The 14769-nt window shown below is 38.1% G+C and overlaps 1 protein-coding gene and 2 long non-coding RNA genes across 3 annotated transcripts; all 3 read right to left on the bottom strand.

The window, feature by feature from the left end:
* Positions 1-8111: 8111 nt before the first annotated feature.
* LOC139123812 (uncharacterized) lies at positions 8112-9086 on the bottom strand. Its single transcript, XM_070689964.1, has one exon. It carries the CDS (start codon positions 9084-9086, stop codon positions 8112-8114), a length of 975 nt encoding a protein of 324 aa, XP_070546065.1.
* An 806-nt stretch (positions 9087-9892) lies between these two features.
* LOC139123568 (uncharacterized) lies at positions 9893-10329 on the bottom strand. Its single transcript, XR_011549719.1, has 2 exons — positions 10154-10329; positions 9893-9964 (listed from the first exon to the last, which is right to left on the bottom strand). It is a non-coding gene; the product is annotated as an uncharacterized lncRNA (long non-coding RNA).
* A 4125-nt stretch (positions 10330-14454) lies between these two features.
* On the bottom strand, positions 14455-14769 carry LOC139124256 (uncharacterized). Its single transcript, XR_011549902.1, has 2 exons — positions 14726-14769; positions 14455-14526 (listed from the first exon to the last, which is right to left on the bottom strand). It is a non-coding gene; the product is annotated as an uncharacterized lncRNA (long non-coding RNA).

The following is a 14769-nucleotide window of genomic DNA, read 5'->3' on the forward strand; positions in this document are numbered from 1 at the left end:
TGTGAAGTTCATTAAGGGTGCATTTGCATATTTAATGAACTTTGTAATTAGTGATATTACTCCAAAATTACAGCGTTAATTTGATGAAACTTGCTACAGATGTTGATCTGATAAATATCCAGTTGTACTGAGAAGCATTGAGCAGTGTCAAGTTAATAATTAGCTCATTTGCATATTTCATGAAGTCTTATAATTAGTCATATAACTCCGAAATTACTGCATCAAATGTGATGAAAACTGCTGCACATACTGATACGACAGATATCTAACTCTGTTGTAAAGTATTTTGTAGTGTAAAGTTAATTATGTGTTCATTTGCATATTTAATAAACTTTGTAATTAGGTATATAACTCTGAAATTTCGGCACCAAAATTTTGTGAAACGTGCTACAGATATTGATTTGATAAATATTTCATTGTGCTATGAATCATTGAACAGTGTCAAGTTAATTTAGGGTTTATTTGCATATGTAATTAGTGACATTACTCTAAAATTACAGCATTAAATTAAATAAAACGTGCTACAAATGTTGATCTGATGGATATCTAATTGTCCCATAAAGCATTGGTACTGTCAAGTTAATGAATTTGCATATTAAATACAGTTTTGTAATTAGTGATTAAACTCTGAGAGTACTGTGCGAAGTTGAAAAAACCTGCTACATATAGTGATAACATATATCTCATTGTTCTGTGAAGCGCACTACTATTAATGAACCTGTTGTAAAACACGTGAGCATATTCAGTTCATATCTGGTTTTACAGTGCTCGTGGCAGTACGTCGCGTATTGCTCAGTTTCTGGGGCCCAGTTGTCGTTCGCTCCTGAAATTTTCGGAAATTTTGACGGTTTCCTTGCATTCGCTGATAATATAATGGAAATAACAGACTCCGCTCTGACCATTAAAGTTTATTTGTGGACGAGGGGCTCGAGGAAAGCCAAATTAACGGGCTTGGCAAGCCTCGCCCATTAATTGTTAGCTTTCCTCTCGCCCTTGCCCGCAAATAACCGTTAATGGTCAGCGCCTCGCGCGTTATTAGTCCCCACGGACACCGTCCGGGGGGACTTATAGGTTTGGTCATGTCCGTGCGTGTGTGCGTGCGTCCGTGCGTGCGTGCGTGCGTGCGTGCGTCCGTCCGTTCACGCAGATATCTCAGAGATGCCTGAAGCAATTTCATTCAAACTTGGTACAAGGATTACTTCATATGTCATACAGATGCACATCGATTTGTTTTGTGATACGATCCAATATGGCTGCCAGGCGGCCATTTTATTACGATTTTTTCATGTACAGAGCCATAATTCAGGCATGTTTCAACTGATTTTATTCAAAGTTGGTACAAGGACATAGACCAATGTCATAGATATGCACGTCAATTCTTTTTGTGATACGATCCAATATGGCCGCCGTGCGGCCATTTTGTTACGATTTTTTCATGTACAGAGCCATAACTCAGGCATATCTCAACCGATTTTATTCAAAATTGGTACAAGGACATTGACATATGTCGTACATATGCACGTCAATTTGTTTTGTGATACGATCCAATATGGCCGCCATGCGGCCATTTTATTACGATTTTTTCATGTACAGAGCCATTACTCAGGCATGTTTCTACAGATTTTATTCAAAGTTGGTACAAGGACATTGACCAATGTCATAGCTATGCACATCAATCTGTTTTGTGATATGATCCAATATGGCCACCGTGCGGCCATTTTGTTACGATTTTTTCATGTACAGAGCCATAACTCAGGCATATCTCAACCAATTTTATTCAAACTTGGTACAAGGACATCGACCAATGTCATACATATGCACATTGACTTGTTTTGTGATACGATCCAATATGGCCGCCGTGTGGCCAGTTTATTACGTTTTTTTCATGTCCAGAACCATAACTCAGACATGTATCAAGCAAATTTATTCAAAGTTGGTACAAGCAGATTGACCAATGTCATACATATGCATGTTAATTTGTTTTGTGATACGATCCAATATGGCTGCTGTGCGGCCATTTTGTTATGAATTTTTCATGTACAAAGCCATAACTCAGGCATATTTCAACCGATTTTAATCAAAGTTGGTACAAGGACATTGACCTGTGTCATACATATGCACATTGATTTGTTTTGTGATTCGATCCAATATGGCCACCATGTGGCCATTTTATTACGATTTTTTCATGTCCTGAACTACAACTCAGACATGTATCAAGCGAATTTATTCAAAAGTATTTTATCACAGACCTAATGAAGAGGACTCTATCCTCTCTGAGGACCTGTAATCAAAGCACCCATTAACAAGTGGGGACTGTGTCATCAACGATGACTTGTTTCTATATCATACATCTCCTTTTTTATCAAGAATATATGCACCCGTCGTTTCCGATGCATTATTCCATACACTTTACAGGCATATTCGCATTGCTTTCTTAACTGCGAGCGGGTCAAGGGTAAGCGCCATCTTTGTTTACATCGCGCGCTCATCCAACATTCGATGTACGAACGGAGCAGCGATGTCGTGCCATATTTGTACAGTGCCGTCCGTCTTGGTAAACTTTTGTTATTACCTCATAATATTTTTCACCTTCAAACAGTCGTAATACATTTACTTCTGTTTCTTTTATCAGAAGTTATTTTCAAAGTACAGTATGGAGTTTCAGTATAGAGCCATTCAATGATGTAATGTTTATCATCAAATATGAAAGTAGAGGGGTTATTGCATGCCCATTACGTGCCCGTTTTTACGGAAGCTCGATTCTATTGTTTGCGAAGGCAGATGTATAATAATTTTTGTTATTATATTTTAATTTATCTGAGTCTCTACCTGTTCATTGCTGGTTGTCTGAATACAGAAAGAATGTCGTTATCCTCTATTTAATAAATCAACTGACTGTGTATACCAATGATTCTCTCAAATATATGATAATAAACTAATCAAAATCTAGTAGATACCTGCCTCAGATGATCAGTTGGTAAAAATACTGATTGACAGCTATCTAAATTAAGTCTTTCTAATTTGAAATGGAAGTCAGGGAGCGTTCAAATTTTGTACTTACTTAACGAGTAAACAGACCCTTTGTAATACCATTCCAAAGTCAATAAAATATCTGTTAATGCTTTAAAACTGGGAAAAGTTTTTAAAATTATTACAAAGTGCGTTAACTGTTATTACAAAGTGCGAATTATTACAAAATGCTGATACCCTTGTTACATTTTGCGTAGACAATTTTTTATTACAAAATGCTGATACCCTTGTTACAAAACGCGTAGACTAGTTTATTACAAAATACTGCAGACGTTATTACAAAATGTGTCAGTTATTACAAAATGCTGATACCCCTTATTACATTTTGCGTAACTTATTACAAAACACGTCAGTATTACAAAATGCCGCAGCACAATGTTGTTTTATAATAAGCATACGAGTTCATGAGTGCTGATGTAGATCTACATTACTTTGAAATGTATCATTGCTGAATACAGTTGAATTTTATTAGACTTCTTAAGTTTCATTTCACATATTAGATTAATGGGAACAGTTTGGTGAAGATTATGTACTATGTAGTCATTATTTTCTTATTTGAATGTTGTGTCTCTCTGTAATTAAGCCATATATATCAAAAGTGAATACATGTACCGGTAAAGTGATTTTATCAAATTCTGAGGTACTCCGGTATACCTAGATTTGGTTATGCTGAAAGTTTGATGAGTGTGTCATAATTTGCTCATTTGCATATTTAATGAATTTGTAATGTAAGTAGGCCATATACCAACCAGCCTTGACATGCCCCAATAGATATGAGTGATTTGTTAAGCATTTTCCATGGGGAATGGATGCTATCAACAAACTGACTCATGAGACTGTCCCAAGCTGCTTTGCCTTTCTTGGCAATACATGTAGTTCCTGGCTTGCCAATTGACAATTGCAAACACCCTCTAGCAGTGTTGCAGCCAGGATTGTCAAACCTGAGGACACTGTGTCCCACTACTGTTTATTTTTTGGGACATTTGCACATTTTGGGGACAACATATACATGCATCAAGTGTCAATCAAGTTTTGTATAAAATTTTAGCTCCGCTGTCAGTGACGGGGAGCTTATCAATAGGCTGATTTTCCGTCATCGTCCATCGTCATCCATCCGTTTGTCCGTCTGCCAGTCCGTCATCCATCAACAATTGCCTGACCCTCTGAAACCACATGCCCAGTTGCTTTGAAATTTGATATACAGTATACAGTTCACTTTGGGTTATCTGACTTAAGATTGTTCGTATCATGGCTAAATTTACATATTTGTAGTTTTAGGACATTTTTGCTGTTCTTGGTAAGAAAATCTTCTTCCCATGTCCACTTGCTTTGAAATTGGATATGCAGTTTACTAAGGGTGACTTCAGTTAGATTTGTTGAAACGTGATGAATTTGCATATTTGTATTTTTAAGGTAATTTTTGACATTTTGGTCAAAAAATCTTTAAAATCTTCAAACTAGAGATCAGATAGCTTTGATATTTGGTACATAGGTCCGTAGGGATGATCTACTTTAGATTTGTTCAAAAATTGCAGGGATGTGCAAATTTGTATTTCTCAGGCATTTTTGTCATTTTTGGTCAAAAATTTGTTTCATCAAAACCGCTGTCTCACAGCTTTGATATCTGGTAACAGGTTTAAAGATAAAGCAAATATGATTACAAATTATGACAAATGTATAGTTTGTAATTTGGGGGCAATTTTTGCCATTTTGGTCAAAAAATGATTTCTCAAAAACTACTGGTCTGATAGCTTTGCAATTTGGTATACAGGTTCTTACAGATCACCTTAATGATATTTATTGAAATTATGATGAAATCTGCATTTTTAGCTCCCATAGCCATATGTATATATGGCAATGGAAGCTATTCTTATAGGCTAGGAAAATGTCTGTATGTATGTATGTCTGTATGTCTGTATGTCTGTATGTCTGTATGTCAACATCAAAAACTCCAAAACCGCTGCACATTTCATCTTGATATTTGGTGTGTACATGGATGATGGGCTGTAGATGAGATTTTGTTCAAATGAAGTTGTCATTGCCAAAAATATGCAAATTAAATGAAAAAAAATGTAAAAACAGTCAAAATTGAAAAACTCAATAACCACTGAGCAGATTACATGAAAAATTTGCATGTGAGTACTTTGGGCTGACCTGAAATAATTGTGCTTTTTTTGATTTTTTGATATTGTTGAAAATATGCAAATTAGTGCCAAAAAAGGCGTTTTTGGTAAAAAATCTTCTTCTTCATAACCGCTGGTCAGACAGCTTTGATATTTAGTATACAGGTCCCTAGGGATAACCCAACTTGGATTTGTTCAAATTTTGATGAAATATGCAAATCTGTATTTTTAAGGAATTTTTTTGTCATTTTTGGTCAAAAATTTATTTCATCAAAACCGCTCGTCTGACAGCTTTGATATTTGGTATACAGGTTCCTACAGATAAACTAAATATGATATATAGAATATATGATGAAATCTGCAATTTTGTATTTTTGGTGCAATTTTTGCCATTTTTGGTCAAAAAATGTGTTTCTCAAAAACTACTTGTCTGATGCCTTTCATATTTGGTATACAGGTTCCTAGGGGTTGTCTTAGTGTGATATATTGAAATTTGATAAAATCTTCAATTTTTGTATTTTTGGGTCAATTTTTGCCATTTTTGGTCAAAATATTTGTTTCTCAAATGTTAGTCATGTGATAGCTTTGATATTTGGTATACATTTTTATACATAATTATGATGAAATCATCAATTTTGTATTTTTGCAGCTAATTTTGCCATTTTAGGTCAGGCCATCCTGAAATGAGCTATCAAGATCTCAACCTTCTTCATCAATACATATGTTACGAAAAGTTGCTCTCTACATAACACAGCAGAGCTCTATCGACTATTGTGGTCGCTTGTTTTTTTCAAAACCGCTGGTCAGACAGCTTTAATATTTGGCTAACAGGTCCCTAGGATGACCTTAGTGAGATGATTTCATACAGTCAGGAAATACGTAATTTTGTATCCATGTCTATAGTAGCTTCAGGGACATTGGCCCTATGTTTAAGATAATGCGGTGATTCAGTAAGCATTTGAAATGGTGAACTGTATTTGGTGTTGAAATGCGGTAAAAAATAATGAGAAAACATAGCTGAGGTGATTTCAGCAGGTTTGGTTTCCAACAAATATATTCAAAGTTTTTTCAATGTTAAAGAGTGATGGAGGGGGGGGGGGGAGTCCTGGCAGATTTTGAAAAAAATCCAAACAAATGTCAATAAAAAAATCAGCCACAGAAGGTTTGTCAAAAAGAAAAGGTGGGATAGTGGGAAAAAAAGAATGTACAATGTATCGGATAAAAAGATAATGTTCCTCATCAATCTTCCAGACAACCCCTTTTATCAAATGGTACTCCCCTGATGTATTTTTGTTTGCAATTAACCATGCAGTGTATTTTAGTTTAAGATGTCAATCAAGTTAGGTAAGGATTTGAAAGGAATAGTCAAGTTCACCACAGTTAAATTTCTTAACTTTATCTCTTGTGTCATCATCCTTGTGTAATTGGTTAAGTTTGTAAGTTGCTCCAGATGTGGATGTACCAGCTGTTCTGGAAGAAAACAATCGAGTTTGTTAAATCAACAAGTCACTCTCAGTCTCTGGTTGTGCATTGACTCCTTTTATTTCTAAAGCCGACGTTTCGAACCCACACGGGGGTTCTCTCTTCAGGGCACTAAACAAATGAAAGAAAACATATTCAAAGCGTAAATACAAAGATAACAAAGCTATTTGTGAAAGCCGTACAGAAGTGGTAAAAATGAATACAGTATAGTGGTTGCTAAATTAATGGATACAATATGCAATATAATAGTTGCAAAAAATAAAGAAGACGAACTGATAAGGCAATACACTATTTACAGTGGTGAAACTTACATTGTAGGAGCGTAGAGCCGGTAGTGTGTGGCTCAAACTCTAGGTGGAACAGAGTGTGAAGGAGAGGGCTCCCTAGTAGCTAATACAATGGTGAAAATGGATATGGAGTTAGGGGTCACCAGTCTTTTTTGTTGATACCATAAGGGTGGAGGGTATTAAGTTTCAGTTCGAGTGATTTTCTTATTTTATCTTGTTTCGAGTAAACTTTGCAAATACCGATGAAAGTGAAATGATTGATGCTGTGATCCGGGCTATTGAAATGTTGGGCGATTAGGGTGGGTTTATTTGAACGTATGCTGTACAGGTGTTCATAGATTCTTTTCCGGAGTTCGCGTTTTGTTTCTCCAACATACAGAAGGTGACATTTGGAGCATTGTATTGTGTAGATGACATTCCGGGTGCTGCATGATAATTGGCCGGTTATTTTGTATGAGTTACCAGTGGTGTGGTTGATGATGACATCATGGTCCTGAATTAACATAAATTTGCATTGATTGCATTGTGTGCATGGCTGGCATTTTCCTGGGGTTGGGGTGTTAATAGTGGTGTGCAATTTTGATCTCACAAGTGTTTTCTGAGATTAGGCGGTTGGCGATAGGCTACAACGGGAACAGTTGGGAAGGCTTCTTTTGTTATTTTGTTTGACTGAATGATGGGCCAATGTTTTCTGATGATGTTCGATATTTTTGGTAGCGCTGGGTTGTAAGTGGTGATGAATGGTATGCGATTTGGGCCGGTTTTTGTAGGCTTGGAACATGTGATGAGATCTGGGCGTTTTATGTTTTGGCTTCTTTAATGGCGGTGTTGATTAGAGGATTTTGTAATTTCTGTTGAGGAGGTGTTTTTTCAGGTTTATGACTTCCGAATCATAAAGATGATCTGTGGAACAAATTCTCCTGTATCTTAGGGCCTGGCTCCAGGATTGAACGAAAGATATGGTGTGGATGGCAGGAGGTGGTTAGAAGATACATATGTTTATCTGTGGGTTTGTTGTATATAGTGGTTTCAATTTTGTTACCTTGCAAGATCATAAGTGTGTCCAGAAATGGTAATTGGGATGAGCTATGCTCTATTGTAAACTTCAGGGTGGGATGGGCCGCGTTACTGTACTGGTGAAATTCAATGAGCTTTTCCAGCCCGTGTGACCAAATAAAACGGATGTCGTCTATGAAACGTTTCCAGTGGGCTGGTTTAGGTTATAGTTGGCTAGAATGTCACCTTCCAGTCTACCCATGGTGATGTTGGCATATGATGGAGCAACTTTACTCCCCATTGCGGTGCCATGTGTTTGGAGATAGTATTTGTCATTGAATTTAAAGTAGTTTCTGGTGAGAATGAATTTTAACATGTCTATTATAAGATCAGGGTGAGTGGAATTATGTGCGTAATTATCTAGGGCTTGTTTAACAGATGTGATACCATATTCGTGTGGGATATTTGTGTATAGGGAAACTACATCCATAGTGACAATGAGGGAGTCGTTTGTTAACTTGATTTGATCAAGGTCTTGCAGATGATGTTTGGTGTCTTTGAGATAGGAGGGGAGAGATTTAACTATTGGTTGGAGATGATGGTCAACAAATTTTGCTAGAGGTGTAGTTAGAGAATTGCATTGTGGGACAATTGGTCTAAGTGGCGTGTCTTGTTTATGGATCTTGGGAAGGCCGTAGAAGTAACCTGGGGTGGGTTCTTTGGGAATAAGGTGAATGGCAGTTTCATGTGTTATCCACTTTTTAGTTTCCCATTTTCTTACCAGTTTCTCTAGTTCTTTTAGATATTCAGTGGTAGGGTCATATTTGAGAGGGGTGTAGTATGTAGAGTCATTCAATTGTTCCTCGCATTTGTTTATGTACCAGTTAGTGTCCATGACAACTACGCCGCTCCCCTTATCTGCTGGCTTGATGGTAATTTCGTTGTCGTTTTGTAGTTCTGTGATGGCGCTTCTCTCGTCTTTGGGAATGTTGTCATATGTGCGTCTCCAATTGTTTGTGTCAAGGATGTCATCTTCGATGTTTTCTAGAAATGCTTCTAAAGCTGGCTGGTTGCTTCTTGGTGGGTTATATCCAGACTTTTCCTTTTTGAACGGTCCTACGTTGGTGTCATAATTCTCAGTATCATCTGATTCGGTGTCTCTGAACATAAATTGGAGGCGACACCTTCGTTGAAATCTTGGATATCGGTTTGTAGTTCCATCTTGTTGATGTGGTGTGGTTTGGGGCAAAATGAGAGACCTCTTGATAGGACTGAAATTTGTGGTGGTGTAAGGGTTTTTTGCGAGAGATTTGTGACTGTGATGTCATTATGTTCTTTGTTTTTTGTTTTTGGGTGTTCTTTTTGTTGCTGGTTGATTTTCTTTTGACGAAATGGCGATCTTTCCTTTGTTTCTTACGGAACGCAGTGATTTTGTCAACCCATTCGCGGATCTTTGTTCTCAAATAGCATGATTCAGTTGTAGTTAATTTGTCTCTGGTTTCTTCATAGATCTTATTTATAGTCCGGCCAATGTAATTGATTGTCTTTCTGTGTTCTGTTACGATCAGTTTCATACATGTCTTTTCTGTTCGGTTAATAATATTGTTCCATTTTCTGTGAAATTTTCCATCGGTGGCATGAATGTTGGGATTTAGTTTGATTCGGAGTCCCTTCGGTGTGGTGTTGGTGCACAGGTGTTCGGATAAAGTATTGATGTGGCTTACCAGATGTATACGTCTTTGTTCTAGTCGTTTAAGCTTGTTGTAGTAGAACCACTGTGTTTCATTCATTTTGGTGTAAGTACCATGGGATCCTGTAGGGATGCAGGGGACTTCGCTGGAAGTATATCAGATGAGTTTGCTTGGAATACCAGTATCAGTCCAACCAGGGTATAGCAACACCAGCGGGTCTGGAGACTTGGACTTGAATAGGTCATAATCGAGTTTGTTAAATCAACAAGTCACTCTCAGTCTCTGGTTGTACATTGACTCCTTTTATTTCTAAAGCCGACGTTTCGAACCCACACGGGGGTTCTTCTTCAGGGCACTAAACAAATGAAAGAAAACATATTCAAAGCAGATAACAAAGCTATTTGTGAAAGCCGTACAGAAGTGGTAAAAATGAATACAGTATAGTGGTTGCTAAATTAATGGATACAATATGCAATATAATAGTTGCAAAAAAAAAGAAGACGAACTGATAAGGCAATACACTATTTACAGTGGTGAAACTTACATTGTAGGAGCGTAGAGCCGGTAGTGTGTGGCTCAAACTCTAGGTGGAACAGAGTGTGAAGGAGAGGGCTCCCTAGTAGCTAATACAATGGTGAAAATGGATATGGAGTTAGGGGGTCACCAGTCTTTTTTGTTGATACCATAAGGGTGGAGGGTATTAAGTTTCAGTTCGAGTGATTTTCTTATTTTATCTTGTTTCGAGTAAACTTTGCAAATACCGATGAAAGTGAAATGATTGATGCTGTGATCCGGGCTATTGAAATGTTGGGCGATTAGGGTGGTTTATTTGAACGTATGCTGTACAGGTGTTCATAGATTCTTTTCCGGAGTTCGCGTTTTGTTTCTCCAACATACAGAAGGTGACATTTGGAGCATTGTATTGTGTAGATGACATTCCGGGTGCTGCATGATAATTGGCCGGTTATTTTGTATGAGTTACCAGTGGTGTGGTTGATGATGACATCATGGTCCTGAATTAACATAAATTTGCATTGATTGCATTGTGTGCATGGCTGGCATTTTCCTGGGGTTGGGGTGTTAATAGTGGTGTGCAATTTTGATCTCACAAGTGTTTTTCTGAGATTAGGCGGTTGGCGATAGGCTACAACGGGAACAGTTGGGAAGGCTTCTTTTGTTATTTTGTTTGACTGAATGATGGGCCAATGTTTTCTGATGATGTTCGATATTTTTGGTAGCGCTGGGTTGTAAGTGGTGATGAATGGTATGCGATTTGGGCCGGTTTTTGTAGGCTTGGAACATGTGATGAGATCTGGGCGTTTTATGTTTTTGGCTTCTTTAATGGCGGTGTTGATTAGAGGGGTTTTGTAATTTCTGTTGAGGAGGTGTTTTTTCAGGTTTATGACTTCCGAATCATAAAGATGATCTGTGGAACAAATTCTCCTGTATCTTAGGGCCTGGCTCCAGGGGATTGAACGAAAGATATGGTGTGGATGGCAGGAGGTGGTTAGAAGATACATATGTTTATCTGTGGGTTTGTTGTATATAGTGGTTTCAATTTTGTTACCTTGCAAGATCATAAGTGTGTCCAGAAATGGTAATTGGGATGAGCTATGCTCTATTGTAAACTTCAGGGTGGGATGGGCCGCGTTACTGTACTGGTGAAATTCAATGAGCTTTTCCAGCCCGTGTGACCAAATAAAACGGATGTCGTCTATGAAACGTTTCCAGTGGGCTGGTTTAGGGTTATAGTTGCTAGAATGTCACCTTCCAGTCTACCCATGGTGATGTTGGCATATGATGGAGCAACTTTACTCCCCATTGCGGTGCCATGTGTTTGGAGATAGTATTTGTCATTGAATTTAAAGTAGTTTCTGGTGAGAATGAATTTTAACATGTCTATTATAAGATCAGGTGAGTGGAATTATGTGCGTAATTATCTAGGGCTTGTTTAACAGATGTGATACCATATTCGTGTGGGATATTTGTGTATAGGGAAACTACATCCATAGTGACAATGAGGGAGTCGTTTGTTAACTTGATTTGATCAAGGTCTTGCAGATGATGTTTGGTGTCTTTGAGATAGGAGGGGAGAGATTTAACTATTGGTTGGAGATGATGGTCAACAATTTTGCTAGAGGTGTAGTTAGAGAATTGCATTGTGGGACAATTGGTCTAAGTGGCGTGTCTTGTTCAGTGTTTCCTCTGGCTAATTTTTTCTGTTAGCCATACTGGCTAATTAGCATCAAAACTGATTAGCCACCATTTAGCAACCAAAATGTTTCAGTATGAGCGTGCCCACAGAGTTTTCCTAGGAAAAGAAATCATATATTGGCTAATTGCATAACAATACATGCAATTGTTATGGTAATGATTTTTAATGCTTTTTAATGCTCTGGGGAGATTACAGTGGTATATTTCAAAGAAAACAACATACAAATGTACACACACATATTTTTAACACAGTCATGTGAACAACTTTTTATTTCTCGTTCGTCAAGATACTGTATCAACACATTGTTGAACACTGTCCCCACACTGACAGATCAAGATACTTTCTTGGACAGATCTAGAGCCAGTGATTCACTTTCACAATCCATGATCTCTATAAAAAAAGCATTCAGCTTTTCCACAAGTCCTTCTCTAAAAGGTATACTTGATGCTTCATGTTCATTTAGTTTACAAAGTACACCAGAACAAAATATTCTTCTGTCTTTCATATTTGACCAAACAGTGAAAGCTCTGTTTTGAAAGTCAAATTGCTCGATATCAGGGCCTACAATTGCAATCCTCATTAATCTGTCGACAGTTTTTGCTTTGGTGGCTGTAGGCCTACAGTAAAATTACTCGCCAGTCTGTGCCCTGCGGTACGTTCATGTTTGGTGAAGTTGTCTTTTTTAAAAAACTTCATATGACCGACCAGATGTCAAAATATTGTTCTGCCCTGCTGATTGGCACACTTTACAGAAAAACATTTGTTTGTCTTTCTCTAAATTCTCAAAAATCAACCAAGGGAATTCGACAAACCATTCCTCCTGTAATTTACGTTTCTTCTCAACACTGCCCTTGGTCACGTTTTCTAGCGTTTCTTGCCGCTTTCACTTGTACAGACAGTGGAGCTCGCCAGTGACTGAGAGTTTACCGGTAGTGATTCAGGGTCTCTGGCTATCGGGTTGCATTCTGCTGGCCCTATTGAACTTTGATCAGTGTCGGCTGCTTTTCTGTCCGTAAGAGGTCATTATGTAAGCGACCCGTCAATGCACCATGTGTGCTATTCAAATCAATCATGGCGGGTCATTAAAAACGTTTCAGCGACGTTCAGCTTAAACCCCCTAGACTATTGTTTAAAAGTCAACAGAGCGTGCGCAATACCACCCATTTTTAAACCCCTTATGCCAAGAGGGAAAACAGTGGCAATGACTCAACACTTCCGCATTAGGAATTTGGATTCGCCAGCTGGCGAACTGGTCTTCAAAAAATTCGCCAAATGGACATTCCATTCGCCAATTGCCTAATTGGCGAACGCAGCGGAAACACTGTTGTTTATGGATCTTGGGAAGGCCGTAGAAGTAACCTGGGGTGGGTTCTTTGGGAATAAGGTGAATGGCAGTTTCATGTGTTATCCACTTTTTAGTTTCCCATTTTCTTACCAGTTTCTCTAGTTCTTTTAGATATTCATGGTAGGGTCATATTTGAGAGGGGTGTAGTATGTAGAGTCATTCAATTGTTCCTCGCATTTGTTTATGTACCAGTTAGTGTCCATGACAACTACGCCGCTCCCCTTATCTGCTGGCTTGATGGTAATTTCGTTGTCGTTCTGTAGTTCTGTGATGGCGCTTCTCTCGTCTTTGGGAATGTTGTCATATGTGCGTCTCCAATTGTTTGTGTCAAGGATGTCATCTTCGATGTTTCTAGAAATGCTTCTAAAGCTGGCTGGTTGCTTCTTGGTGGGTTATATCCAGACTTTTCCTTTTTGAACGGTCCTACGTTGGTGTCATAATTCTCAGTATCATCTGATTCGGTGTCTCTGAACATAAATTGGAGGCGACACCTTCGTTTGAAATCTTGGATATCGGTTTGTAGTTCCATCTTGTTGATGTGGTGTGGTTTGGGGCAAAATGAGAGACCTCTTGATAGGACTGAAATTTGTGTGGTGTAAGGGTTTTTTGCGAGAGATTTGTGACTGTGATGTCATTATGTTCTTTGTTTTTTTGTTTTTGGGTGTTCTTTTTGTTGCTTGCTGGTTGATTTTCTTTTGACGAAATGGCGATCTTTCCTTTGTTTCTTACGGAACGCAGTGATTTTGTCAACCCATTCGCGGATCTTTGTTCTCAAATAGCATGATTCAGTTGTAGTTAATTTGTCTCTGGTTTCTTCATAGATCTTATTTATAGTCCGGCCAATGTAATTGATTGTCTTTCTGTGTTCTGTTACGATCAGTTTCATACATGTCTTTTCTGTTCGGTTAATAATATTGTTCCATTTTCTGTGAAATTTTCCATCGGTGGCATGAATGTTGGGATTTAGTTTGATTCGGAGTCCCTTCGTGTGGTGTTGGTGCACAGGTGTTCGGATAAAGTATTGATGTGGCTTACCAGATGTATACGTCTTTGTTCTAGTCGTTTAAGCTTGTTGTAGTAGAACCACTGTGTTTCATCATTTTTGGTGTAAGTACCATGGGATCCTGTAAGGATGCAGGGGACTTCGCTGGAAGTATATCAGATGAGTTTGCTTGGAATACCAGTATCAGTCCAACCAGGGTATAGCAACACCAGCGGGTCTGGAGACTTGGACTTGAATAGGTCATAATCGAGTTTGTTAAATCAACAAGTCACTCTCAGTCTCTGGTTGTACATTGACTCCTTTTATTTCTAAAGCCGACGTTTCGAACCCACACGGGGGTTCTTCTTCAGGGCACTAAACAAATGAAAGAAAACATATTCAAAGCGTAAATACAAAGATAACAAAGCTATTTGTGAAAGCCGTACAGAAGTGGTAAAAATGAATACAGTATAGTGGTTGCTAAATTAATGGATACAATATGCAATATAATAGTTGCAAAAATAAAGAAGACGAACTGATAAGGCAATACACTATTTACAGTGGTGAAACTTACATTGTAGGAGCGTAGAGCCGGTAGTGTGTGGCTCAAACTCTAGG

The sequence above is a fragment of the Ptychodera flava genome, assembly GCF_041260155.1.
Source record: "Ptychodera flava strain L36383 chromosome 23 unlocalized genomic scaffold, AS_Pfla_20210202 Scaffold_23__1_contigs__length_28996876_pilon, whole genome shotgun sequence".
Classification (NCBI taxonomy): Eukaryota; Metazoa; Hemichordata; class Enteropneusta; family Ptychoderidae; genus Ptychodera; species Ptychodera flava.